This window comes from Lutra lutra, chromosome 15, assembly GCF_902655055.1.
Source record: "Lutra lutra chromosome 15, mLutLut1.2, whole genome shotgun sequence".
NCBI lineage: Eukaryota > Metazoa > Chordata > Mammalia > Carnivora > Mustelidae > Lutra > Lutra lutra.
Window position 1 is genome coordinate 44,776,531 of NC_062292.1, and position 25,011 is coordinate 44,801,541.

Sequence of the window (25,011 nt, forward strand, 5' to 3'; positions counted from 1 at the left end):
TATTTACTTTTCAATAGCAATCTAAAAAACAGTATTATGAAACATTTCACACATACTGAAAGGTATAAAGAATAATATAATGAACATTTCTGTATTTACCACCCAGCTTAAGATCTAGAATATTAAAAATAGAGTTGAAGTGAGTTTTTAAAAGTATAAATAGTGGGGGTGCCTGGTTTTGCCCTGGGTCATTAATTCAGGGTTGTGGGATGGAGCCCTAGGCCTATTGGGGTATCTGCTTGGGACTCTCCCTCTCCTTCTGTCCCTCCCCTTAAAATAAATAAATAAATCTTTTAAAAAATGTGAACATGGGCAGAATTTTTATACAAAGTGGCTTAATTTCTACCAAACTTCAAAAACATTTTTAATAAGATTTTTATTTATTTGAGAGAGAGATCACAGAGGTAGAGGGGAAAAGCAGGCTTCCTGCTGAAAGCAGAGCTGGACGCAGGGTTCCATCACAGGACACTTATCCAACTGAGCCACCCAGGCACCCCCAAACTTCGAAATTTTTATGATTTTAAGATTAGTACACATTTAGGCCCTTGCGAATTATTTGGAGAATACAAAGAAATATAAAGAAAACAAATCATGCTTCTTACACAGTTAGTCCTTTTTATTTTCTTGCTTAATAAATCTTTCTCTATTTCAGTGTCATACATATATTTTGATGTGTCATCTTTTTTTTTTTAAGATTTTATTTATTTATTTGACAGACAGAGATCACAAGTAGGCAGAGAGGCAGGCAGAGAGAGAGAGAGGAGGAAGCAGGGTCCCCGCAGAGCAGAGAGCCCGATTCAGGGCTCGATCCCAGGACCCCGGGACCACGACCTGAGCCGAAGGCAGAGGCCCCAACCCACCGAGCCACCCAGGCGCCCCTGATGTGTCATCTTTTACAGTTTTAAACTTTTGCCTTTTATATGAAAAATAAAAAATCATTATCCAGAGATACTCACTCATAATATTTTGATGTGTTATTCAACTTTTTTTTATGCCCTCAAACACTCACATATAAGGTGTATGTCTTATTTATTTATTTATTTAAAGATTTATTTTATTTATTTATTTGACAGAGAGAGATCACAAGTAGGCAGAGAGGTAGGCAGAGAGAGAGAGAGAGAGGGAAGCAGGCTCCCTGCTGAGCAGAGAGCCCGATGCGGGGCTCGATCCCAGGACCCTGAGATCATGACCTCAGCCGAAGGCAGAGGCTTAACCCATGGAGCACACACACACACACACACACACACACACACACACAACTCAATGCATACTTTAAAAAGGAACCCAAAGTAAGGAAAAGTGATAAAGGATAGAGAGGAACAGTTCTGCTAAAATACAGATAAAGGGCTGCTCCCTACAAAACAACATTAGGACTCCGAATCAAGTCACTCTGAGCACAAAGAAAATCACCCCACAAGGAATGTGGCTAAACTGCAAGCAAATTTCATTAGGCAAAGCATAGGAGCCTTACACCCATTTTCCTCTATATAGCATAAGTAAACAACACTGCCAACAGGCCAGAGGAGTAGGGATAGAAAGACAAGCTCAGAGAAGGACGGCACCTAGGGATGAGAGTGGTGTGGTCTCACTCCCCAAATCCCCTCTGTTCTTCAACCAGGCCAGGGCAGCTGATGCTTCTTCATTGTCTTGACATTTGACTTTTGACAATTTGATCTGGACCCTCATCCCCTCTATTTTTCACTAGTGAACACACCTCTATTTCAAACCTCTTAATGAACTTTAAGAAAAGTCCAGTGTTACTGGGGTGCCTGGGTGGCTCAGTCAGTTAAGAATCCACCTCTTGGTTTCAGGTCAGGTCCGGATCTTGGGTCCTGGGCTCCGCTGGATGTTGTGCTCCTCCCTCTCCCTCTCCCTCTCTCTCTCTGGAAGGAAGAAATAAATCCTTACCAAAAAACCACAAACAAACCCCAATGTTACTAAAATTAACTGCTGATATTCATACTGGCATGCTTTTTATTAAAAACTTCAAAACTGCAGACATGCAGCATACTTGGAAAAAATAATTTACTGTGTGTAAATAACGATACAACAGGCAAGACCGAGAGTATTTTTGGTGCTCAAAGCATGACCTAAAGGAGTCCACAACGTGGCGACATACACCAAAAGAACAGTTGCGAAACTCTCAAGGCCTAACACCTGCAGTTTCCCAATAAAATATGTGTTCCTCAGTGTCAATAAGGCATACCTAGAGACAAAGTAGAGATTTGAAGTAATGCATTAGGAGGACCTTAGGTGGCAGAAATCCATTCAGGTTTGGTACACACAGAGCGTTACTCCGTGTTAAGGCAGGATGGGGAAGACAAAAAGGACACATACCTGTGTTTTGGGGGCACTTTCATGTGACTTGCATCTGGTACTGGGTTGTTGATTTTTCTCAAACACAAGATCCAAATGCATTTGGGAGATCTAGCTCCGTTTCCCTGATTTAAATAGAAAGACCACCCAAGGGAGGGGGTCAATTAAATCAAACAGGGTGGGGTGGAGGGGATGAGGGGTTGGGGGGTGGGGATGACTAAATAAGGATGTCCACTGCAGTCATTTCAGAGGACAAAGAGGGAGAAGTGATATATTTATTTGGTTTAACGTAATCTCTTTCCAGTAGATCACAAGTGACTTTAAAAACTCCTTTTTTCCCTGTATGCTTCCAACCCCCGTGCTTGCTTTACACTCATAACATTCAACTAACTACATAGATACTGCCCCAAATCTCTTCAATTTAGGAGCTTCCAATGTGCGTCTGTTTTAAAAAAAAAAAAACAAAAAACCAGATACATACCATATACAAAGTCCTGTATTTTGCTTCTTTCCTTTAGCTTATATTAAAAAGGTTTCCCTGAGTTTAAATATCCTTTAAATTCTCTTACCATGTAACATTTGATACTCTCTATATGCAATGAAGGTGTAAAGCAAATAACACAACCCCCAAAATCAATAATGGTAAAGGCGTGTGTGTATCCTAGTGCCTCGCTTCCTCCGTTCCCTGCTCTAGGTGACCACTCCCTGAAATGGGGTGTGTCTGAGTGTGCTTTCAATCATTCCACCAGGTAGAGGGTTAGGAGAAAGAAAGAGAGAGAAAGAGAGAGAGTTTGGTTTCGCTTGCTTTTATAAAAGTGACAGCATGCTTTTTACAGTCTTTGCGGTTTTCACCCTACCAGGAGTTTGTGGGCTTTGTCCCTACGGTTCTGTCCCACTGCAGGATGTTTGGATTCCCTGTGCAGGCTACTGCATTCTGCAAATAATGTCAACACCGATTGTTCGTGTGCCCTGAGCCACAGGGGAAAGAGATTCTCGGAGGTCTCTATCTAGGAGTGGGAATGTTGGGTTGTATTATATGCGAATGTTCAGCTTTATAGGATAATGCCGAATTATTTTCCAAAGCCATTGAACTAGTTCACTCCCCTCAGTAAGCTGTGCTGAGTGTATGAGCTCCTGTTGCTTCATGTTCTGCATATTCTGATGAGCGCTTGGCATTTCAGACGTCTTAATTTTGCCCAGCTAGCGGCCGGAAAAAGGATATCTCATCGTGGTATTGATTTGTATTTCCAATTTAGTAATGACTTTAGGCATCTTCTCATTTGCTTACTGGATATTCTTGTATCTCAGTAAAATCACTATCTCTGTCTTTTGCCCATTTTTATTTTGAGTCGTTTGTCTTACTGGGTCTTAGGAGTTTCTATACATATATTTATTTATTTTATTTATTTGACAGAGAGAGAGACATCACAAGTAGGCAGGGGGGGGGGGGAAGCAGGCTCCCCGCTGAGCAGAGAGCCAAATGCAGCCCTCGATCCCAGGACCCTGAGATCATGACCCGAGCCAAAGGCAGGGGCTTAACTCACTGAGCCACCCAGGCACCCAGGAGTTTCCATATATTAAATACTAATATTTTATCAGTTATACTTATGTTGCAATATTTCTATCCATTTGTGTCATGTGTTTTCACATTATGGTCTTCGATGAACTAAAGTCTTAATTTTCATGTTGGTGAACTTATCATTTAAAAAAATCATTGGTACTTTTTGTTTATTATTTAGTAAGTCTCTAGTTCAAGGTCATAAATATATTTCAATATGTTATCTCTTAAAAGGTTTAAACTTTTACAGTGAAGTTCTTAATCCATCTGGAATTGATTTTTTTGTAAGTGGTATAAGATCACAGTCCAATTTCATTTTTTTTCCAATGAGATAACCAATTTTCCCAACACCGTTCCTTAAATAGGCTACCCTGTCCTCAGAGATTGGCAGGACCAGCTCTGACATTTTACTATGTTTTCATATGTGAAAGGGCCTGTTACTGGGCTTTTTTTTTCTCCCTTGGTTTCTTTGTTTATTTCTATGCTAATATGACTAACTCAATTATAATAGCTTTAAAATGTGTTTCCATATCAGGCAAAATGCTTTTCTCCCTCAGTCTGTTAATGTAGTGAATCACATTAATAAATTAAAAAAATGTAAACCACCCTGGGAAAAACCATTACTTAGATAAACCCACTGCTGGATTTTTCCTTAAGGATTTTTGCAATTCTGTTTATGAATTTGATTTTGGCCTGTAGTTTTTCTTTCTAATAATGTCTTCTTTGGGATTCAATATCAAGTGTTATAATAGCCTTGGAAATCTCAGACAAAATGGTAGAGATTTCCAGCTGACCCCATTATCATTCCCCTTCTTTCTAAGTAGCAAGAATCCTGAGTTTGAGCTCAGCAGTTGAATATTCAGCTGCAAGACCACATTTCCCAGCCCCAGGCAGCTGACTTTTGCCCTGTGACTACATTTAGAGAATGGAAGGTAAGCCAAAGTGTTGCATGTGATTCAAGGAGGTGTTTTTATAGACACACTCTTGTTAAATCCTTCTCTCCGTGCTCAGATGTGATGGCCATAGCTCTAACAACCGTGTTGGACCATGATGGTGAGTTCTACACCTCAGGAGGAAAGTAGCCCGAGTCCTAGGGGAACCTCATGACAATCCCAGCCCAGGCATACCTACCTTTGGATTACTTTTACAGAGAGAGAGAGAGAGAGAGAGACTTATTTCCTTTTTTTTTTTTTTTTTAATTTATTTATTTGACAGACAGATCACAAGTAGGCAGAGAGGCAGACAGAGAGAGACAGGAGAAGGAGGCAGGCTCCCTGCTGAGCAGAGAGCCCGATGCAGGGCTCGATCCTAGGACCCTGAGATCATGACCTGAGCCGAAGGCAGAGGCCTTAACCACTGAGCCACCCAGGCACCCCGAGAGAGACTTATTTCTACTTGACTTTCCTCTCTTCCTCTCTCTCTCTTTTTTGCATTCTCTGAAATTATATATATATATATATATATATGAAATTGGGCCCGAAACATAATATATTTTTCTAACAATTCTAAAAAATAAAGAAATCTGAGCCTGGTGTTTTCTCTGTTTTACCTAATGGCTGGAGGATTTTCAGACTTTCTATGTTTTGTTTTTTTTAATTTCATTTTGGTAAATTATATTTTATTAGCAATTTATTCATTTCACTTAAGTTTTTAACTTTGTAGTAGTTAAGAGCTGAAGCTCTAGAGACAGATTACTTGGGTTGAAATTTTTTTTTTTTTTAAGATTTTATTTATTTATTTGACAGCAAGAGAGGGAACGCAAGCAGGGATAGACAGAGAGGGAGAAGTAGGCTTCCTGCTGAACAGGGAGCCCGATGTGGGGCTTGAGCCGGGGACCCCGGGATCATGACCTGAGCGGAAGGCAGCTGCTTAACCGACTGAGCCACCCAGGTGCACCCCTTGGGTAGAAATATTAATCTCCTTCATGTTCATGGAGTTGTGTTGAGTGGGAAACTTACATAAAACCTGTCTGGGGGTGCCTGGGTGGCTCAGTCGGTTAAGTGTGTGCCTTCAGCTCAGGTCCTGATCTCCAGGTCCTAGGATGGAACACCTTGTCCTCCGTTCCATGCTGAGCAGGGAGCTTGCTTCTCCCTCTGCCTCTGAGCCCCCCACCCCCAGCTTGTGCTCGACCTCCCTCTCTCTCAAATGAATACATAAAAATCTTAAAAAAAAAAACAACAGACACACCTTTATGAGTTTCAGTTTCCTCATCCATGAAATGGGGATAATAAGAATCTGTACCCCTCAGCATTGCTGGGAGGATTACTTGAGTTAATACGTGTAAAGCATTTGGAAGCTTATAGTAACAGCTCAATAAATGTTAGCTATACTATCATTACTATCTTTTTCTTTTGATTTCTTTGAGTTTATTTGTTTGTTTGTTTGTTTGTTTGTTTTAATTTTTTTTATTTTTTTCAGCATAACAGTATTCATTATTTTTGCACCACACCCAGTGCTCCATGCAATCCGTGCCCTCTACAATACCCACCACCTGGTGCCCCCAACCTCCCACCCCCCACCCCTTCAAAATTCTCAGATCGTTTTTCGGAGTCCATAGTCTCTCATGGTTCACCTCCCCTTCCAATTTCCCTCAACTCCCTTCTCCTCTCCATCTCCCCTTGTCCTCCATGCTATTTGTTAAAATTATGCTCCACAAATAAGTGAAACCATATGATAATTGACTCTCTCTGCTTGACTTATTTCACTCAGCATAATCTCTTCCAGTCCCGTCCATGTTGCTACAAAACTTGGGTATTCATCCTTTCTTTTTTCTTTTTTTTTTTTTACAGCTTTATAAACATATATTTTTATCCCCAGGGGTACAGGTCTGCGAATCGCCAGGTTTACACACTACACAACACTCACCATAGCACATACCCTCCCCAATATCCATAACCCCACCCCCTCTCCCAACCCCCTCCCCCCTACAACCCTCAGTTTGTTTTGTGAGATTAAGAGTCACTTATGGTTTGTCTCCTTCCCAATCCCATCTTGTTTCATTTACTCTTCTTGTTTGTTTGTTTTTAACTACCACTGTTGAATATCTGGTTCATTAACTGTCAACTTTTTCTTTTCTGTTTTTGAAGATTTTATTTTAAGTAATCTCTACACTCAGCGTAGGGCTTCAACCCACCCAGTGTAGGGCTTGAACAACTGGGAGATCAAGAATTGCATGCCCTACTGACTGAGTCAGCCAGTGCCCCTCCCTGCAAGGTTTTTTTTTTTTTCTTCTTTAAAGATTTTATTTATTTATTTGACACAGAGAGAGAGAGAGAGACAGCAAGCATAAGCAGGGGGAGTGGCGGGCAGAGGGAGAAGCAGGCACCCTGTGGAGCAAGGAGCCCAACGTGGGAATCCATCCCAGGACCCTGGGATCATCACCTGAGCTGAAGGCAGACACTTAAGTGACCGAACCAGCTAGGTGCCCCTCCCTGTACTCTTTTGATACGTAGTATTTGCATTCTTTTTTTTTTTTTTAAAGATTTTATTTATTTATTTGTCAGAGAGAGAGGGAGAGAGAGTGAGCACAGGCAGACAGAATGGCAGGCAGAAGCAGAGGTAGAAGCAGGCTCCCTGCCGAGCAAGGAGCCCGATGTGGGACTTGATCCCAGGATGTTGGGATCATGACCTGAGCCAAAGGCAGCTGCTTAACCAACTGAGCCACCCAGGCGTCCCTGGTATTTGCATTCTTGTTTAAGTCTGAATGTTTTCAGTTTTCCATATGATCTCTTTTTGGACTCTGGGTTATTTAGAAGTATTTTTTTTTAAGATTTTTTATTTATTAATTTGACAGACAGAGATCACAAGTAGGCAGAGAGGCAGACAGTGAGGGGGGTCGGGAAGCAGGCTCCCCGCTGAGCAGAGAGCCCGATGCGGGGCTCGATCCCAGGAACCTGGGATCATGACCCGAGCCGAAGGCAGAGGCTTAACCCACTGAGCCACCCAGGTGCCCCTATTTAGAAGGATTTTTTAAAAAAATTCTAAAGTTGGGGGGATGCTCCTGGGTAGCTCAGTTGTTAAGCGTCTGGCTTGGGCTCAGGTCGTGATCCCAGGGTCCTGGGATCGAGCCCCGCATCAGGCTCCCTCCTCCACGGGGAGCCTGCTTCTTCCTCTCCCATTTCCTCTGCTAGGTTCCCTCTCTCACCGTGTCTCTCTGTCAAATAAATAATAAATAAAATCTTTAAAAAAATTCTAAAGGCATCCTTTTTTGGTGCAAGTTGTCTTTTTGTAATTGATTTTTAGCTTCAATGTATTGTGGTCATTACTTGTGGAAAATGCCTCTTCTTCAAAATTTGTTGAGAATGATGTAGAGCCTAGAATGTGATCAACTTCTGTAAATATGTTCTGTGTACTTAGGAAGTAGAAATTTTAAATGTTGTGTGTGCAATGTAACACATGTCCACCAGATCAAGATAGTTGACTTTGTTATTTAACTCTTTCATATCATACTCCTTTTTTTTTTTCCATCCATATGATTTGCCAACAGTGAAAGAAATATCCTGAAATCTTCCATTGTATTGGTGGATGGCTCTTAGCCCCTCGTTTCCCTCTAGGACAGAGCAAAGCAAGGCCAGCCTATTCTGGAGGTGACTTACGTTGCTTTGATGTAAAACCCGCCGAACACATGCATTTGTTCACATTTCAAAACCACTTTATTACCAAAATGAACAAAAGGAGAATGCTGTTTAAATTAAATAAATTACACAAATATCGCGAGTCCCGGGCTTCCCCGGAGATCCCATCGTCACAGGTCAGTATCACGAAGAACATTCAAAAGTATTGAAATTCTGGATTATTTCACTATGTTGGCCTCCTGTCCTGCCTCAGTCATGTCCGGACAGCGGTCTGTTTGACTTTGCTTGGGTTCTTTTCAAAGTCTTCCGGTAGTGAGGTTTTTGTCAAATTCTCCCTCTACCCCATGCGTTTCCAATTTTACCTCCACTGTCCGGACACTTGGTTCAAAGGACACCTCTGCTTGGGATCTCTTGAGGCTCTGTGACCTTCCCCTACCTCCTGGGCCTGAGATGGACTTTGAAGGAGGTGGAGTAGGGGAGATGAGTTGTCATTGGCTAAAGTTCTTGTCCTCCTGGAATTTGGCACTTCAGGTGCTGGGCACAGTGAATCCCAGATAACATTGTCTTCTGCCTTCCAAGTCTTGAGTTCCATTGGCAGCCAGATGGCATAATGAAATCACAGAGAAGCAATGCTTGTAGGCCAAGAATCTGTTGGCTCTTTGCCAGCACCCTCTCCTTTAACTCTAAGAAGACTTGCTAGCTGACCGGCTCACTCAACACACAGACACACAGCATAGGTCAGGCTGATGTTAGGAATTGGGGCTTTTTTTTCCCAGGTTGGGCCAGCCCAACCTGTTGGGCAGGGTCATTGAGTTGAAGGAGCTTGGAAGAAACAGTGGAGGGAAGATGGAAAGGTTTTCTGGGCACTTCCATGGGAATTTCCCCAAATACTTGCACATACCATCTATTTATTTTCAAGTCAACAGTAGGGTTCTTCAATTAAACCCCTCACATCCATGAAGAACGTATCCCTCTTCTCATCTGTCCTAGACGATGACTTCAGGTCCTGAGTTTGTTAAGGAAGCCCGTGGAGGAAGACCCAATCTGGATCAGCCCTTTGCCACGTTCTGCATCCACTTGGGGGGTGCCACTGGCTCTCGGGGGGCTTCTTCCCCTGGCTGGCTGAAGGATCTAGGCCCCAAGCTGATAAGGGAGAGTTAAAATCATTGGCTCTTCATCAAGTGAAAAAGCACAGTGGAAAGCTGATTTCCTAAGCGGGGGAGGCATTTCTGAAGTCAAGGGGACCGTCAGGGCTCAGGTCCCAGCAGCTGGCCCTTGGTTGCCCCTAGTACACCCCACCCCCCAAGTCTCTAGTAAAGAAAGGATTCCCAGGAGCTTTTACGCAGAATAACTGGCATCTGTTACTAGTTTGCCAGAGGACTTTGGTGGCTACCCACCTGTCCTTTTTGGATCCCCCCCGGGTTTCAAGTGGAGGGGAGCAGCCCCTGAAGGCAGTGGGGAGAGATCATGTTTGGGGACAGCTACGTTGGTGGGCTGCCCCAGGGGAGGTAGCTCTGGTGGCCCCAGGACCCTGGCCACCCCCTGGCTTGAGTCTGAAGTGCTGAATAGCAGCGGAGCTCCCAGTAGCCTTGAGATGAGGAAGAAGGAGGCAGAGTCAAGACTGAGAGTCCTGGGTCGCAGGGAGCATGTGGCCCCAGGAGCGCACAGCTGCCAGGGACAGAGTTGGGGCAGCTGGATGGGGCAAGCCATTGAGTCCTGAGCAAGTTCATTCCTGTGTCCTGTGATGGCTTGACACCATCTGACACCAAGCTGTTGGGGCGCGAGGGCCTTTGCACATTAGGTCAGCAGGGGCCCATTCTCCCTTCTGTTCTTGGCTCATTCTGAAGACAGCAGTCTGGGCCAGGGAGTGGGGGTGCGGTGGGGGTCCCATCAGCTGCCTTGGGCAGGGCATGGGTGGGTGCGGCGGGGTGAGCTGTAGGCTTTCTCCTTCTGGCCGGGGCCCTGAGCATCAGCAGGAGAGTGAAGTGGTGGTTTCTCTTGCTGCTGAGGTTGGCTGGCTCTAGAGATGCCAGGAGGCCTACAGGGGAAGGAGAGAGGAGGAGGAGGGGGAGAGTAGGGAGGAGCGGAGGTCCTGGTGGATGTGCTCTCCTCTACCTCATGACCCCAGGCTCGTTCTTCTTGGGAGTCTTGGATGCCATGTGCTCTGGAGACAGTATGGAGGGCTGGCTGGGCCCTCACAGGGCAGTCAGGGTCTCCGTGTGAAACATACTCCCGAACATCTCCTGCAGGAGGACAAGGGAGGGGAAGGGAGGGCGTTAGACCTCTCAGATTCACAGTGGCTACAACCGTGAGGTGACCCTATGAGCCTCTGGCCCGAGAGAGCTTCCTGAGGAAGCGTGTGAGTGTGAGTGTGTGCATGAGTGGGGGAGAGGCGGGCCCCGCCTAAGAGGCAAACTGGTACAGAGGTGAGGAGAGGAGATGCTTGGAACCTGCTCAGAATCACCTCTGGCAGGCTCTGTGACCTCCATGTGTCCCTCCTCCTTTTTAGCTTCTCTTTCTTTGTTAGCTGACAGGAGGAGGAAGATCAGACACGCTCTAAAGTCCTTTCTTGCTCTGATAAGCTGTTCGGGGGCCTAGCCAAGGTTTTTGGAATGTGCTGGAGATTCCATGGGAGAACAGAAATCAGCCTGCCAAGTCTTTGTAGCTCCGGCTTTCTTTCCTAATGCCTCCCACACGCCATCAGCACTCCCAGAGACCTGTTCAGAGGACATGGAACTCAAGCCCAGAAGGAATGAGAAGTACAAAGTAAGATGTGACCCCCAGGCCCGAAGCCAGACTCCTCCCCAGCTAGTCATCTGGGTTTCTTGTAAGTCAGGGCAGTGGGGTGGTCCTAGTTTCCCTGTCAGGACAACGGGGCCCTGTGGGGATGCTGACGCTTCCCCGCTGCGTGGCCACGAGCGCTAAAGGGCTGGCTGTAGGCGACAACATTTGTAGTCTTCGAATTCTTCTGACCCTCCCCAAATAGAAGTGTCCTGAGGGCAGGGGTCTCAGCGCTGGATGCCCACCCTGGGACTGCGCCAGGCAAGCAGTCCTCACATGTCTGTTGCATTCGTGAAGGAACATGTGAATCCCTCACGGATCCTGTGAGGTAGACGGGGCCAGCCGTCCCCCACAGCTCCCCTGCTCTACAGTGATAGAAACGGGGGCCTCGTGTGTTGTGTGTCCATCCCAGATCATGTGTGGATACGGTGCAGAGTTCAGCATAGAAGTCACCTCCTGAGAACCTTGTCCTGTGTCTCCCCCTTCCCCCCATGATGCCTGTCAGGGAGTGAGAAGAGGTGGGATCTGCTATTACAGGAGAGTTGAGAGAGCAACATTGTGGCCTTCAAGGGGCCAGCTCTGGCTTGGTGGGGAGAGAGCCCGGTGAACACCTTGGGTTTGGGAGGGTCTCCTTCCCGCTCCTGACCCCCCACCCCCCATACCTGCTGCCCCTCAGCTCACCTGCTCTAAGTCCCAGTAGCTGGGGCTATCCTCCTCCAAATCATATAAGGACAGCTCCGGGTCCACTGGAGCCTGGAAGGGGGGAAGATGTGTGCAGGATGAGCTCCATGATTGGATGACACAGTCTGGTGCAAATGGCAGCCTCCAGAGGGTTTTCTGCCACATGACTTGCCCTCTTGCTTCTTCCCTCCCTCCCTCATCTACCTCACAAAAGGTAGCACGGGTGGCCCTCCCCCTTACAGCAGAGGGGTGCACCTGGGGCTGCCCTCCTTTGTGGGCACCTTAGAGGCAGGGGAGGTTGGCCAAACCGACAAGGACGACTGGCTAGCTGCCTGACCTTGAGGAATCCATTTCCCTTCTCTGGGAATCTGTTTCCTCATCTGCAAAAGTAGGATGATTGAACTCACTTGGTGGGCTTTCTACCTCACGATGCTGTCGAAAAGGGGTGTGCATGTGTGTGTATAATTTACATATATACACCTATGTATATGTGAATATATTTTGTAATATGTAAGTATAAATATAAATACATTCTACATCCATAAATCATTTTAGATCTATAACCATAGTAACTGGGCATAATTTCTGCAGTAATAAATGGTGAGGATTCTTCCAGAATCTCCCTCTTTTGCTCTGTGGAGCCCAAAGGCCTGTTCTTCCTGCTCAGTTGTTCTAAGAGTGGAAGACGGGTGCCAGGGCCCTGTTTTCCTGGGCAGTCTTTCAGCACTTAGAACAGATGGCTTCACCTTCATCAGTCTCTCACAGCAAAGAGCAAATGGTTGCTTCGGGGCCAGAAAAGCCTTTCTTAAGACCCAGGAAGAGGGGAGGTTTTATATATAAGGAGGTCTGGGACATGGAGTCTTGGGACGCCAAGGGCAGGGGCTACTGAGCTGGGAGGGGCCCTGGGAGTGGAATGGGGGGGAGGCTGGTGAGGTCCAGTCCGGGACCCCAGTCAGTGGGGTGGAGTTCTTCTAGCTCCCAGCTTTCTGGAGTCCTAGACAGTGTGATTTGTAGCTCATTTGCATACCACTTAGTGAGTTAACAAATAAATGTCAAGAAACTGAGACCAAACTTGGATCCAGCTTCTTCATCCATCACCAGGCTGAAACCTCTAAACTCTGCTAGATTAAAACGGGCAGAATCACTCCCCTCCCTTGCCCCAAACCTTTTCTAGAACTAGTGAAGGGGGAGGGCAGGTAGACAATGCCAGAAGCCTGGGCATACTCTAATATGCTTTGAGTGTTTGTGTGACCTGGAAATTAATACTAATAAAACATATTACAGTAGACAAAGTGCTTTCAACTGACACAAAAGGCATGGTTATCAGTTAATCTTAAAAAGGAAGCAAAAGAAAAACGCTGTGAGGTAGGTAAAGTTAATTTAGGTTGCTTGTTCTACAGATAAGGAACTCTGTAATGACAGTTTTAGAAACGTGAAAGGACAGACTTGATGTTGGAACCCAAACCTTCTCCTATGTTCTTGCTCATGCCCCTGGTCTTGCCATTTCAGTGCCCCAGGGCCTTGGCTTCCCAACGTGCAGGGACCTTACCCCTTGGAAGTCACGTCCTGGGGCCACTTCTCTGGCGTTTGCCTGGGCAAAGAGGACAGCATCATGTATGCTGGGAAAGACGTGGTTGCGCTCTAGACACCCATCTTCAAAGACGCCGCCGTGGCTGATGTCGTTGTACACCTGGGCTGGAAGGAGGAAAAGGCTTTCAGAAAGATAACAGTCATGTGGTCTGGAGCTGGGGGGGGGGGGGGGGGAGGAAGGATTCTGACAGGGAAGGAAGGGAAAGAGAGGACTGAGGGTTGTGCTCCTTGGGGCATTCCCGAAGGCCAGACCAAGGCATTGGCCTTGCAGTATCCATTCTGGACAGCAGAGGGCAACGTGAGCTTGAAGATGCCGAACCTCCAACCCCGGGCAGAAGGGACTCTCTGATTTAGAGAGTCGGTACTTTGTGGGGATTGAGAGGGAAAGGCTAAACCGTCTACAAGCAGGCTGTTGGCAATTCTATCCCTGGACGGTTTGTTCTTCCTCTCGTTTCTCTAGACCTTTCCCACAACCTCCAATGCATGGAAAAGCCCTTACTTTTACCAAATGCTGGAGAAGATTTCTGGAGGACTGTCCAGTGAGGGAGGAGCCCACTGACTCTAACTGCCATTGCAGGTTCTCCCTCTGAGCAGGTTCCTTGGAGCCTGGGTCCTGCTCAGGCTAATTCTGAAGTTGGGCCAGCCCCCAGGAGGGCTCTGGATCTCTGCAGGAAGTGCGGTGTATGGGCCCCGTCAGTCCTGTTATATGTCTGTGTGTCCTTGCTTTCGATCCACGACCTCGCACTCTGCATCCGCATAGATGATGTGAAAGTCTTCTGCTCTGTGGACATGTCCTCAGGGCCATGTCTACGCACCCTTCAGAGATGGTGTGTATATAAAACAGTGTGCCTGTGTGTCTTCCCCAGAGAGCTACCATGCGTGTGTGCTATCTGCTCATTCACGGGCTCACAGGTTTGGAGAAGACCCCAAATTCATCTAGTCAACCCCCTAATTTGACATAAGTAGAAACTGATGCCTAGACATGAAGTGACTTGGCCAAGGATGCAGGCAAATTAGTAGTGGGGCAAATTAGAATCCCGGTTGTCCCTTTTAGACATCACACCCCCGCTTTCCCACCTCCTTCCGTTACTGAGACCTTTAAGCTGTTTCCCCAGTCTGGCCACAGTCTCTTCTGACTTGTGCTCCAAGCACTTAGGCACAGGCAGTGGCGGGGGTGGCGGGAGTTATTTGAGTGCTCTCATGTCCACCCTCCCACGCAGCGTTCCGCCAACCTGGTCCTCCCCTCCCCCCCAACTCCCAACCTTCCGGTCCTCTAAATGTCCTCCTTCTCTCACCGTGGATGTTCACCAAGAAGACCTTCACACCGATCTTCCCATAGGTGGAGCTCAGCTAGAAGTGTTGGGGGAAGGGTATTGGGATAGCGAGACAAAAGGAAAGGAATGTTCTGAGTAGGTCTCAAAAGTGATTCACAAAACGCACTTCAGAAGCCAAACAAACAAGCAGCCCCAAGCATCCTGGCAGCCAGAGATAAACATAGCAGCAAAGCACACCCCTTCTCCCTGGAGTGCTGGCTGCCAGCTTTTCTGGAAAGCAGGACAGAAATGGACTTTGCCAATGAGGCGGGCACTTAAAGACACCGTGGCCCCTTCTTGTGGGGTCAGAGGTTTTCCCTCAGTAGCTTGAATGTCCGGATTTCACCTCTCTCCCAACACTGCAGCTTCAGGCAGAAGCTGCGGGGAGGCTGGAGACAGGTCTAGATTCCAGGTCCTGGCTAGGGAAGCAGGCTGAGCCCACGGCTGGGGATGGGGTCTTCCGGGCACCCAGCAGATGCTCTGTGTGTGATACTCGGTCTCTGTGCTCTCCATAGGCCTCGGTTTTTCCCGGGCTGCCTCTATCTGAGCCAGCTCTGAGGCTTGCTGACTCCCTACCATCAGAGGCATTGCTGAAAAGGTATCAGATGGATAGATACCTCTACTCAGAGTGTCCCATGGACTGCCGGTTTGGCCTGAGAATGTGGGGCATTAGTATTATGTCTTCTTCTCTTCTCACTGGACTGGAATTGGCTGATGTTGGAGTGTCTGGGTGAGGGTGGGAAGGAACAGCAGACCATGAACCGAGGCCGGGCTGGACTCTACTCAGAGGACCCCGGGGTGGGTTCCTGGTGGCCTGAGAAGGACCTTGGGATGTCTCTCTGCTAGAGACAGGGGCTAAGGCAGATGGGACAGCAACTATCCCTCTGGGATTCCTTTCCAGCTGCTCATCACTGTGGGCTGTCTAGGCCTGCTTTGCAGAGAGCAGCCTCTCCTGGTCATGTCCGGAAGAAAGCTCCCTTTTGAAATGAATGAAACCTCCCTTGTCAATATGAGGGCTCCAAGGAAAGGGAGTGTGGGAGAGCAGCGGGGAGGGTGTTGGGGTGGAGGGTGGGCTGGTACTCCCTCTGCCTGGGGCCTCACCTTGCCCAGGGCTTTGATACCCATCAAGTCCACAAAGCTGACCCCACTCATATCAAGGATGATGGTGTGGAAGGTGACAAAGGGTGGGACGCTGGCCAGCATGTCATTGGGCTCACTGGGGGTCTCAGCGGAGGCTGGTGGCTCACAGTGGGCCACTGGGGAGCTGTCAGGGCTGAAGGTGATGTAGGAGACGCTGGCGCCGTTAGCAGGAGTCTGGTTGTTGTTGGGGTCCGTCGGGGAGGCGTTCTCGAAGTCCTGCTGAAGCTCCTGCAGGGAGACAGTCTGGGGGTGGAGGGGTGGGGGGCAGGGCATCATCAAACTGAATCCGACTTTGCTATAGTTGAGGCAGGGGCAAGGAATGTGCAGGGGGGGGGTCAGTAACGTCAAGAATGTCAAGGTGGTGAATACGAGCCCCCAGAAACCCGCAGGGAGGGCACCTCCCAACGGCCTTTCCCCAGGCGGGGCCTGCGTGCTCAGTTTCCCACCATCCAGACAACGCTGGAGGAGGCATCCGGGAGAGGCAAGGACGCCTCAGCCCACTCTGCTGTGGGAGAAAGCGCCTCTGGAAACAACCGTGCCCGAGAACTCCCGCCCGCACATCTAACCTGGGTGGGCACCCCAGCAAATTCACCGCTGCTCCCCATTTGGGGTTGTTCGTAAGTCTATGTGCCACATCCCATTTTAGCCAGAAAATGAGGAGGGGCCGTGGGGCTCTGTGGTTACCCCCAGGAGCTGGCGTCCCCTCACCCAAGGGGAAGAACGCCCAGAGACTTTATGTCTTTGCTTCAAGGGTTGCTGGGAGGGGGGGCCCCCGGGGGCAGGATCCAGGAGGATAGGCTCCTCCTAGCGTCAGTTCACCTTGGTTTTCATAAACAGAGACTTCCTCTGCTGTGTGGGCCTCAGCCTCCCCTTCTCCTGCCTCCTGAGGTATTTTTGCTTGGCCAGCAGCACTTTCTGGGGGTCCACACCCGTCTGCACGGAGAGAACAATTGCAGTTTGGACCTCTTTGGAGGTGGCCTGCCTCCTAGCCCTCTTTCTCCCATCTTCTCTGATCAGCCCCTCTGGCCACCAGAGTCCTGAATCCTACCTTGGCAATGACCTTTTGCCTGAAGATCTCCGAGTTGGCAAAGTAGAGAGGGGAACAGTAAGTGACAATCTTAACCCCTTCGATTTCCTGGACCTAGGACAGGGAGACTGAGCTCAGGTGGCAGACATGTCTTTATTGGCTTTTTTTTTTTTTAACCCTCTTTTCTTTGGGGTGGGGGCAGGGCAAAGGAAATAGGTCTTAACTTTGGATTACTTACCCTGTTATAGGTTTTGGGATTAACATAAATGTCAGTGTCCATGACCTGGGCCAAAGCATAGCCATTTCGACTGGGTGAACAAGGAAAAGGAAAAAAAAAAAAAAAAAGATCATGCTAAAAGCCAGTGGGCCTGGAAGGATGCTGGGATGGGAGCGGGGGCAGAAGTGGGATGGGACGGGGTCCCTTTCTCCTCCCCGGGCATGCTGGGTTGGTCTTTCTATACTGGAGACACATGCCTGGTGGCCTATGGCTGGGCTATGACCTGAAGGATGACAGGTGGGGCCTTGACATAGCTCCCAGCCTGGGGCTCAGCACAGAGAAGAGGTAGAGTATGTGAGGTGACAAGCTTGGGTGGCCCCGAAGTCACCACTTCCTGGTTCTGAGTTCTCAAGGAAAGAAGACAGTGCTACCCTCACACAGAGCATCCTTCCTGCCCTGGCCTGAAACCTCTTCCTGCGGTGCCCCTGGCCTGTACCCTTTAACCTTTTTATAGGAAGGACATGGCATCTGTCCTCTGGCCTGGTATTCCCCTGGGGAGGGTCCCGTTTGGTCTGGGGACTGGCAATGCCTTTGGACAGACTCCTGTTCTTCTCCTACTTTGTCTGGCCCCCAGCCCTCCGAGCCCAGGAGGGCTTCCTTTGGGGCTTTCGGGATATGGCAGTCAGTCAGCCCAGCCTGGGCGCGGGGGGGGCCCACTGCTGTGCCTTGCGGGGGGTGGGGGGCCGTTACTTACAACTGAGTCTGGAAGACCACCACCAGGGCGGAGAAGGCGACGCCCACGGCCACACCGTACGGCAGGCTCAGGAAGAACGAAGATAGGAAGCTTACCATCCAGACACACTGTGAGGACAGACACGTCAGAGCAGGCCTGGGGAGAAGGCTGCCTCTTCTGGGAGGTCTTTTGGGAATAGCCAAGGCCATTCAACAGGCCAAGGCCTGTTTTTGCAAACTCAGACCCATCTTCCCCTTTTCACGGCGTTTTTGCCCTGTCTTATGTATTGCGGCTCTGGGTGTGCTTGCCCGTCTCTCCCAGATGGAGCGTGGCTAGGAAGCTCGCTGGGTTTTTAGGAGACGGCCAGGCCACCCAGGGAGGCAGCATGGAGCACACTGAGAGCATGAGGGTCAGATCCACCCGGGTTCAAAGTTTCATTCTCCCACTCACTAGTGATGTGAGCCAAGTTGCCTGACCCACAAAAGGGGAGCAGTGACACCTGTTTCATGAAAAGATGAAAGAGCTAAGCCACCTAAGGTCCTAGCCTAGCAACGGGCACCCAGTGGTCACTCCACAAGCGTGAGCTCCCTTTCTCCACCTAACGGGAGGCTGTGTATGCCTGACACAGGCTCAGTGGTCTTCCCTGCCTACCCGCCTGGGGTCTGGCTATGTGGGTGGGGGCAGGGTTGGATGCTGTTGGTTGGACCCCTTGATTGTCCTTTACAGTCTCCCAAATTCCTCTAAAGGAAACAAATCTGCCCACATTCCTGTAGAGAATAGTGAGGCTCAGACAGGAGCCCAAACACAATGTAAATATCAGGGACGATTGTCATGGTGGGGGATTGTTGTAAAAAGCAGATCATTAGGGTGGGCATTGGAACATTACTTTCCCCTATCCTCATCACTCACTGGGGGACCCCAGATGGACTGCTCACTTCTCTGGCTTTAAGGATTTTCCTCATGCAGGCAACCCCAGGAGACAGTACCACGCAGAGGTTTGCCTGTCTAAGATTTGGGTTCCAATCCTGACGACTACTTACCACCCCTGTGGCCTTTGACAAGTTCTGTAACCTCTCTGAGCCTTGGTTTCCTTATCTTTTTTTTTTTTTTCAAGTTTTATGTATCTAAGTCATCTCTATACCCGATGTGGTGCTCGATCTCACGACCCAGAGATCAAGAGTTGCACGTTCGTCTGAGTGAGTCAGCCAGCGGCCCCTTGGTTTCATCATCTTGAAAAGAAGTCAGTAAATCCTCTCATAAGTTATGGTGGAGCTTAACTGGGGATGGTGGTTGTAGTTGTCAGTACCTGGTAATCTTAATACTCTTGTCCAACGCAAGATGCGTTGGGACCGTGACTAATCAAAACAGTCATGTTTGCTGAGCGTTGCATGGCTGCCCGGTGCTTTCCCATATGATCTCATTTAATCCTCAACCCCAGTGTGTGATGCAGCCGTGACTGTCATCCCCATTACAGAGGAGGAAACAGCACTCCAGAGAAATCTGGCAACTCACTCAAGATCCTGATACACGGGCTTTAGGTTCTAGGGTTTTTGTTGTCACTGTTTTTTTAGAACTATTTCTTTCTGCTTTTGCTTTTATTTGCAACTACAGATCATAAAAATAACCATAGCTACGTTTTACTGGACCCGGGGTACAATTCAGATAACATGCTTCTTGCTTGCATTATCTCATTTCTTCCTCATAAACACCCCCGGGGCAGGGGTGGGTACAGAGTATAAGATACCCATTTCTCAGATGAGAAAGCCAAGACTCAGAGAAGTTAAGGGACTTGCTGGTTTAGGGCCAAGCACAGAGCCAGTGAGCAGCTGAGATAGGGTGTGAACACAGGATGTTTCACTCCAAACCCTGGGCTCTTGGTAGCTGGTTCCACAACAAGGGAGCCGCAGAGCAAAGGGATCACGGACAGAAAGATCTGACGGGACTGTGGGGTTGGAGGAGGGAACCAGGGGCCTGGAGGGGTACCCAGAGGCCCCCCTATACCTACACAGTCCAGCTTGCTCTTCTTCCACAGGTAGTAAGGGTCAGCGAGCTGCCTGAGCGAGTTCTTGAGGTTGACAGCGATCAGTGCTCCCAGCACAGACTGGAGAAACAGAACGTCATTCTTCCTCACCTGGGGGACCCCCCTTTTTCCTCCCATCCTACACACCCCCGACCCTGGTGTCTCGCAGGACAAAGCTGCAGTTCCAGAACATCTCTACTGGCAGAGCCCCCAGATCTCTGCCCTCCATCTTAGGGCTGGAGAGTGCAGGTCCAAGGCCGTGGGTCCCCTCCTGGCCCTTCTCCATGCCACCCCTCCCCCCTCTCCAAATCCCCTGGTGCCCAGAGCCTTCCGAGTCAGACACTCCTAAGCACTTGTAAACACTGGTGGGGGGACTGACACTGGGGTCAGAAGACTGGAGTTGGTGACCAGCCCTGCGCTATGAGCTGTATCACCACAGATCATTAAGACTTCCTCAGCCTCAGTTTCCCTCACCTATAAAAGGAGGAAAGTAAACCCTGTGTTGTCTACTTCACAGGTTGTGATCGGGACAAAGTGTGACCATGTCGTCACTTTGTAGAGGGTTACACAATGCCTAGGGATTGTTCTTACTGGAGTCTCCTGTCTGCCTCCACTCTCCCGCTGCACTCTTACCTTGGGGAGAGGGTATAGATAGGACCCCAGGACCAGCATGGTGATCATCACGACCAGGGACACACACAGGCTTGCCACCTGTTCCGGAGAAAGAGTTGGGAACAGGGCATAGGGGTGAAATTCTCATTCTTGACTTATTTCCAACAGATGCCTTAGGTGGAGTGGAGACCGATGAGGGGAGAGAAAGGTTGGAGAAGCAGCTGGCCCGGATTGCAGGTGCCCGGCTTCTCTGGGGCCGCTGTTTTGTTTCCCTCTCACCTCTCCCCCCAACTGCCCTGCTACAGCACTCACCTGGGACTTTCCTCCAGCTCCATCCACAGCCAGAGTGACAGAGAGGGCACAGCAAATGACGTGGATTTTAAAGAAGGAGCCAAAGAAGTTGCTGCAACCCAGGGCGATCATCTCCTGTGGGGACAGGGGCAGGATCGGAGGTGGGGGCCATAGGGGGCGGGCAGCAGGTAGAGACCAAACATAGTCATCCATGCAAGCTGGATGATGGGCCTTGGACTTGAGAATGACCCTACAGCTAGAAGGCCAGACACTCCCAAGCAAGCTGAAGGCAGCCTCCTGTGGTCCGAGCCCCTCCTGCTCACCGGCAGGCACCTTGCTCACCGCAGCCCCAAGAGCCCCACAATACTTATCGCCAGGCATCTGTGGGATAGGGCCCGTCCTGCTTTGCCCTGCCAGCGGTGGCTGGACCTACCTGGTTCGAATCCACATCATAGCCGTGCTTGCTGGCCAGGGTCCGGCCCATGGCCAGGTTGATGACATAGCCCACGATGGCCAGCGAGAAGGCCGTGCCCATCATGTCCTTCCACTGGGAAACCACAGGCAACACGGGAGTGGGGAACCTGCCAAGGAGCCAGAGAGCAGGCAGGGCCCGGAAGTGTGAGAAAAGGAGGGCGAGTCCTTTTTCAACCCACGGGGACCAGCCAGGCCCCACAGTGTGCCTGGGTCTACGTCCTCAGTATGACCCTGTGGGGCAGCTGCCACCACTCCCGTCAACAAAGCAGAAACCAAGACGTAGAAGCTCACTCCTCTGAGGTCCTAAAGCCAGTAATTGTTGGGGTCTCGTGTGTTCATGCCCAGGTTCTGGACTCTGTGCTCACTAGTCCACAGATCCACAATCCCCAACTCCCCGCCCTCTCCCTCTCCCCCTCCAGCCTTCTCTCCAGCCCTGCAACACAGGCACCACCTTCCCCTCCCAGGGCCCGGCGTGGTGCCTGGCACACAGTCGATGCTCCATACGTGTTGTTTTGAGGCTAATAGCTTCCAACACGCTAGAGCAGGCGAAGAGCCGGCAAAGGGCTGATCAGAGAGGCTTTGCTCTGGCAGCATCCAGTAAATGGGACATTTGGGGAGCTGTGTGGTGGTTAAGATTCGCTGTTTGTAATACAGCTAGCATTGGCTGATTGTATGGCTCTCTTCCAAAACAAATAACAGAAATCATTTCCACTTGGTCATTGTCATAGAGTCTACAGTGTTTCTTCATCGAGATTGTCCTCTCTGGGTCTCTGAGCCCAGGCCTTCATGCAGGACATGTTGTTGGGGGGTGGGCAGGCTTCTTGGGCACCCGGACTCACCCATGTTGGATCTCTCCCACGATCTGCATGTGATACTTTTGGGGCATCTTACAGCCCCCAGAGATAGCTGTCGCCACCACCACCTGCAAACCCCAAAATGCAGAATGGGGATGGGCAGGGCAGGGCTCTCCCAAGCCTCCCTTTTCTCTGGGGACCCCAAATCCAAGTCTCCTTCTCCATCAAAGGGGAACAACCCAAGGAGCAGGAAGAGTGGGAGCCATGTAAAGGGAGATAGAATGGATTTACCCAACCTCTGGTTCTACTGGCTGCCAGTGGAGGGGTAGGCAAAGGTTGGTAGGGGCTCCCTTGACCTTGGGTGGAGCTGAACTCCATTTCTCATGGCCTCTCCAGCCTGACCCCAACACTCCAGCCCCAGACAGGGTCCTTACCACTATCATCTCCGTAGGGATGGGGAAGCGGATCCTGTGCATATAGCGAGCGTTGAGTTCCTTCACCAGCACCAGGAAGACGCCACTGATGAGGGCGAAGATGAGCGAGGCGATGTTGGTGTGGGGGAGGTTTTTGCAAATGTCAATGAAGGTCTGGGGGAGAGAGCGCCGTGCTCATGGACTCCCACCTCTTCTTCCTATGCTATCCCCACCCTTGGGTGTCTAATCCAGTAGAAGGATGTCATCAACGTGAATGGAGGCACACCAAAGCAGTATTCAGACCCTGGTCTCCCACAGCTCCCCATTTTCCTCCTGCCTCTCCCAAAGGATTTGCTGGGAGTTCACGCCAGTGTGGGAATGCTGATTCTTTTTCTCTCTTTCTCTAGAAAGAATCTGAGCTCAAGGAAGAGAGTTGGAGATAAGATGTAAGGAAGGAATTCCCAGGCAAGGAGAGGTTGAGGCACTACATCAAGGAACTGATGGAGAATGGACAACTCCTTTTCTGCAGGGATTAACCATAGAGAGCCTCAGTGAGCCCTCAAGGTCATGGTTTCACCTTTGCTCCCAAAGTGGGAGCCCCCAGAGAATCCTCTCAGAACCGTGGGTCAACAGGGGGTCAACCTTGTTTGCGTACATCGTGTAAGGAGGAGCTCACAGCTTCTTCCAACAGTAACCCCTGCTCTGTGCCTGCTTGAGCCCCTCCCCATCTGCAGGGGTGTGCTCCTAGACTCACAAAGATGATGGACCCCGGGCCTGCGTAGGAAGGGATGGTCAGTCCAAAGATGTACTTGAGCACCGAGATCAGGATCTGCAGGCCGGCCGCTGTCATGAAGCCCCGGATGAAGGACTCGGACAGGTAGATGGCCACAAAACCAAACTGCACGAAGCCCAGGCCCATCTGAGACGAGAGGAGTGGGGGTGGGGGGGATGAACGAGAGGGGTTGGCAGCGCCGGCATTGGCTGGACCCAAACCTGCGCTGGAGTTCCAGGCAGCAGCCCCAAGGAAATGAGCCCTTTATGACAGGGTCTGGCCCTCTGCTGTGCCAGGCGGATCCCGAGAGGCACAGGCCTCTTTGTCGCTTCCTCTCTCTGGCTTTGGTTTTCTTATCTGAAGAATACACCAGGTCCTCCCCCAGAGAGGCCCCTCCTCTCTCAGTAGACGACACCACCATCCACCCAGTGGGCTAACCAAAAACTTGGGGGTCATCCTCCCTCAACCCCACATCCAGCCTACCACCAACGCCTTTAACGGCCCTGGCCAAATGTTCCATAAGTCCGCCCCGTCGCGGGGGGCCCTCTCTGTGACTGCCACCCTGGTCTAGCCCTTGTGAGTCTTGCCTGGGCCTCTGCAGAGTCTCCTGACAGGCCCCTTCTTTGGTCCTTCTAAACCACTTCCCACTTCTCCTCTCTGTGGCCTGAGTGACCTTAGAGACCACCAATCCCATCCAAAGGCACTGTGTAGGGGACGGACCTCAGCCTCCATTGTCTAGCCTCTGCCTCTATTTCCAGCCCCGTCTCTGGCCCATCCCCAAAAGCCACCTGCTGTCCAGCCACCCCAAACTTCTTCATCATTCCCTGGTCAGTTCACACCCTCAGGTCTCTACTTTGGGGTACGTTCCCTCTGCCTGGACTGTCCTTCTACGCCTCTTTTGTTCAGTTCCCGGCCAACCTCTACTCATCCTTTAGACTCAGGTCAAATGTCACCTCCTCTCTGAGGTGAGGCCTTCCCTGACTCTGGACTCACTCTTCGCTGCTCCCACACCCTTTGAACACAGCTCTGCTATGCAGCTTATCTTTCGGCCTACACGTTGATCTGTTGACATGACTACTTCCTCTGCTGGGCTGGGAGCTCCTGGGGAACCGGGCCCCTTCTCTGCTTATTATTCCCCTGAGGCCTAGCCCAGCTTCTAGCACAGAGAAGCAACCGGAAACATTAACTGAATGAGCGGACGAATTAAAGGCGTTGTCGGAGGTTGGTTGCTTCCTGCTCTAGTGTCCCACCAGGCAGTGTTTCCCCTCATAAAACCTAGCAGAGGGGTGCCCGGGTGGCTCAGTCGGTTAAGCGTCTGCCTTCGGCTCAGGTCCTGGGATGGAGCCCCACATTGGGCCCCCTGCTGGGTGGGGTCTGCTTCTCCTTCTCTGTCTGCTCCTCCCTCTGCTCATGCTGTCTCTCTCTTTCTCAAATCAATAAAATCCTAAAACAAAAAACACCAAGCCCCTCCCACCAAAAAAACCCCAAACAAACCCCAAAAACCAAACCAAACAAACAACCTAGCAGAGGCCTCTGCCATTTGTGTAACTGATGTGGAACAGGTGAGGCTGTGGCTTGGGGTAGAGGAGGTGGAGAGGGGTGAGGGATGTTAGAGAACTAGGAGGACTGTGCTGGCAGAGGGACGGGCATTGGAGAGGGTGGCAGAGAGAGTCGGTGAGCCTTCCGGATAGTCTGGGACTCGGGA

At 49.8% G+C, this 25,011-nt stretch overlaps 1 protein-coding gene and 1 long non-coding RNA gene across 3 annotated transcripts in view; one reads left to right on the forward strand and one right to left on the reverse strand.

Annotated features, from left to right (window-relative positions):
- The first annotated feature begins 4,893 nt into the window (after positions 1-4,893).
- LOC125086287 (uncharacterized) lies at positions 4,894-20,055 on the forward strand. Its single transcript, XR_007123141.1, has 3 exons — positions 4,894-4,927; positions 19,045-19,170; positions 19,963-20,055. It is a non-coding gene; the product is annotated as an uncharacterized LOC125086287 (long non-coding RNA).
- Positions 8,508-25,011, reverse strand: part of SLC26A9 (solute carrier family 26 member 9) — a 36,347-nt gene continuing 19,843 nt past the window's right edge. For both annotated transcript variants that reach the window (XM_047705510.1, XM_047705511.1), the window contains 16 exons: positions 23,289-23,453; positions 22,556-22,708; positions 22,167-22,249; positions 21,287-21,434; positions 20,875-20,988; positions 20,584-20,661; positions 19,936-20,031; positions 17,952-18,058; positions 17,219-17,288; positions 17,002-17,094; positions 16,773-16,886; positions 15,915-16,196; positions 14,796-14,850; positions 13,460-13,605; positions 11,911-11,982; positions 8,508-10,691 (listed from right to left, as the gene is read on the reverse strand). In XM_047705510.1, coding sequence (XP_047561466.1) covers positions 10,644-10,691; positions 11,911-11,982; positions 13,460-13,605; positions 14,796-14,850; positions 15,915-16,196; positions 16,773-16,886; positions 17,002-17,094; positions 17,219-17,288; positions 17,952-18,058; positions 19,936-20,031; positions 20,584-20,661; positions 20,875-20,988; positions 21,287-21,434; positions 22,167-22,249; positions 22,556-22,708; positions 23,289-23,453 — 1,824 coding nt within the window. In that variant the 3' untranslated portion in view covers positions 8,508-10,643. The remainder of the gene's footprint in view (positions 10,692-11,910; positions 11,983-13,459; positions 13,606-14,795; positions 14,851-15,914; positions 16,197-16,772; positions 16,887-17,001; positions 17,095-17,218; positions 17,289-17,951; positions 18,059-19,935; positions 20,032-20,583; positions 20,662-20,874; positions 20,989-21,286; positions 21,435-22,166; positions 22,250-22,555; positions 22,709-23,288; positions 23,454-25,011) is intronic.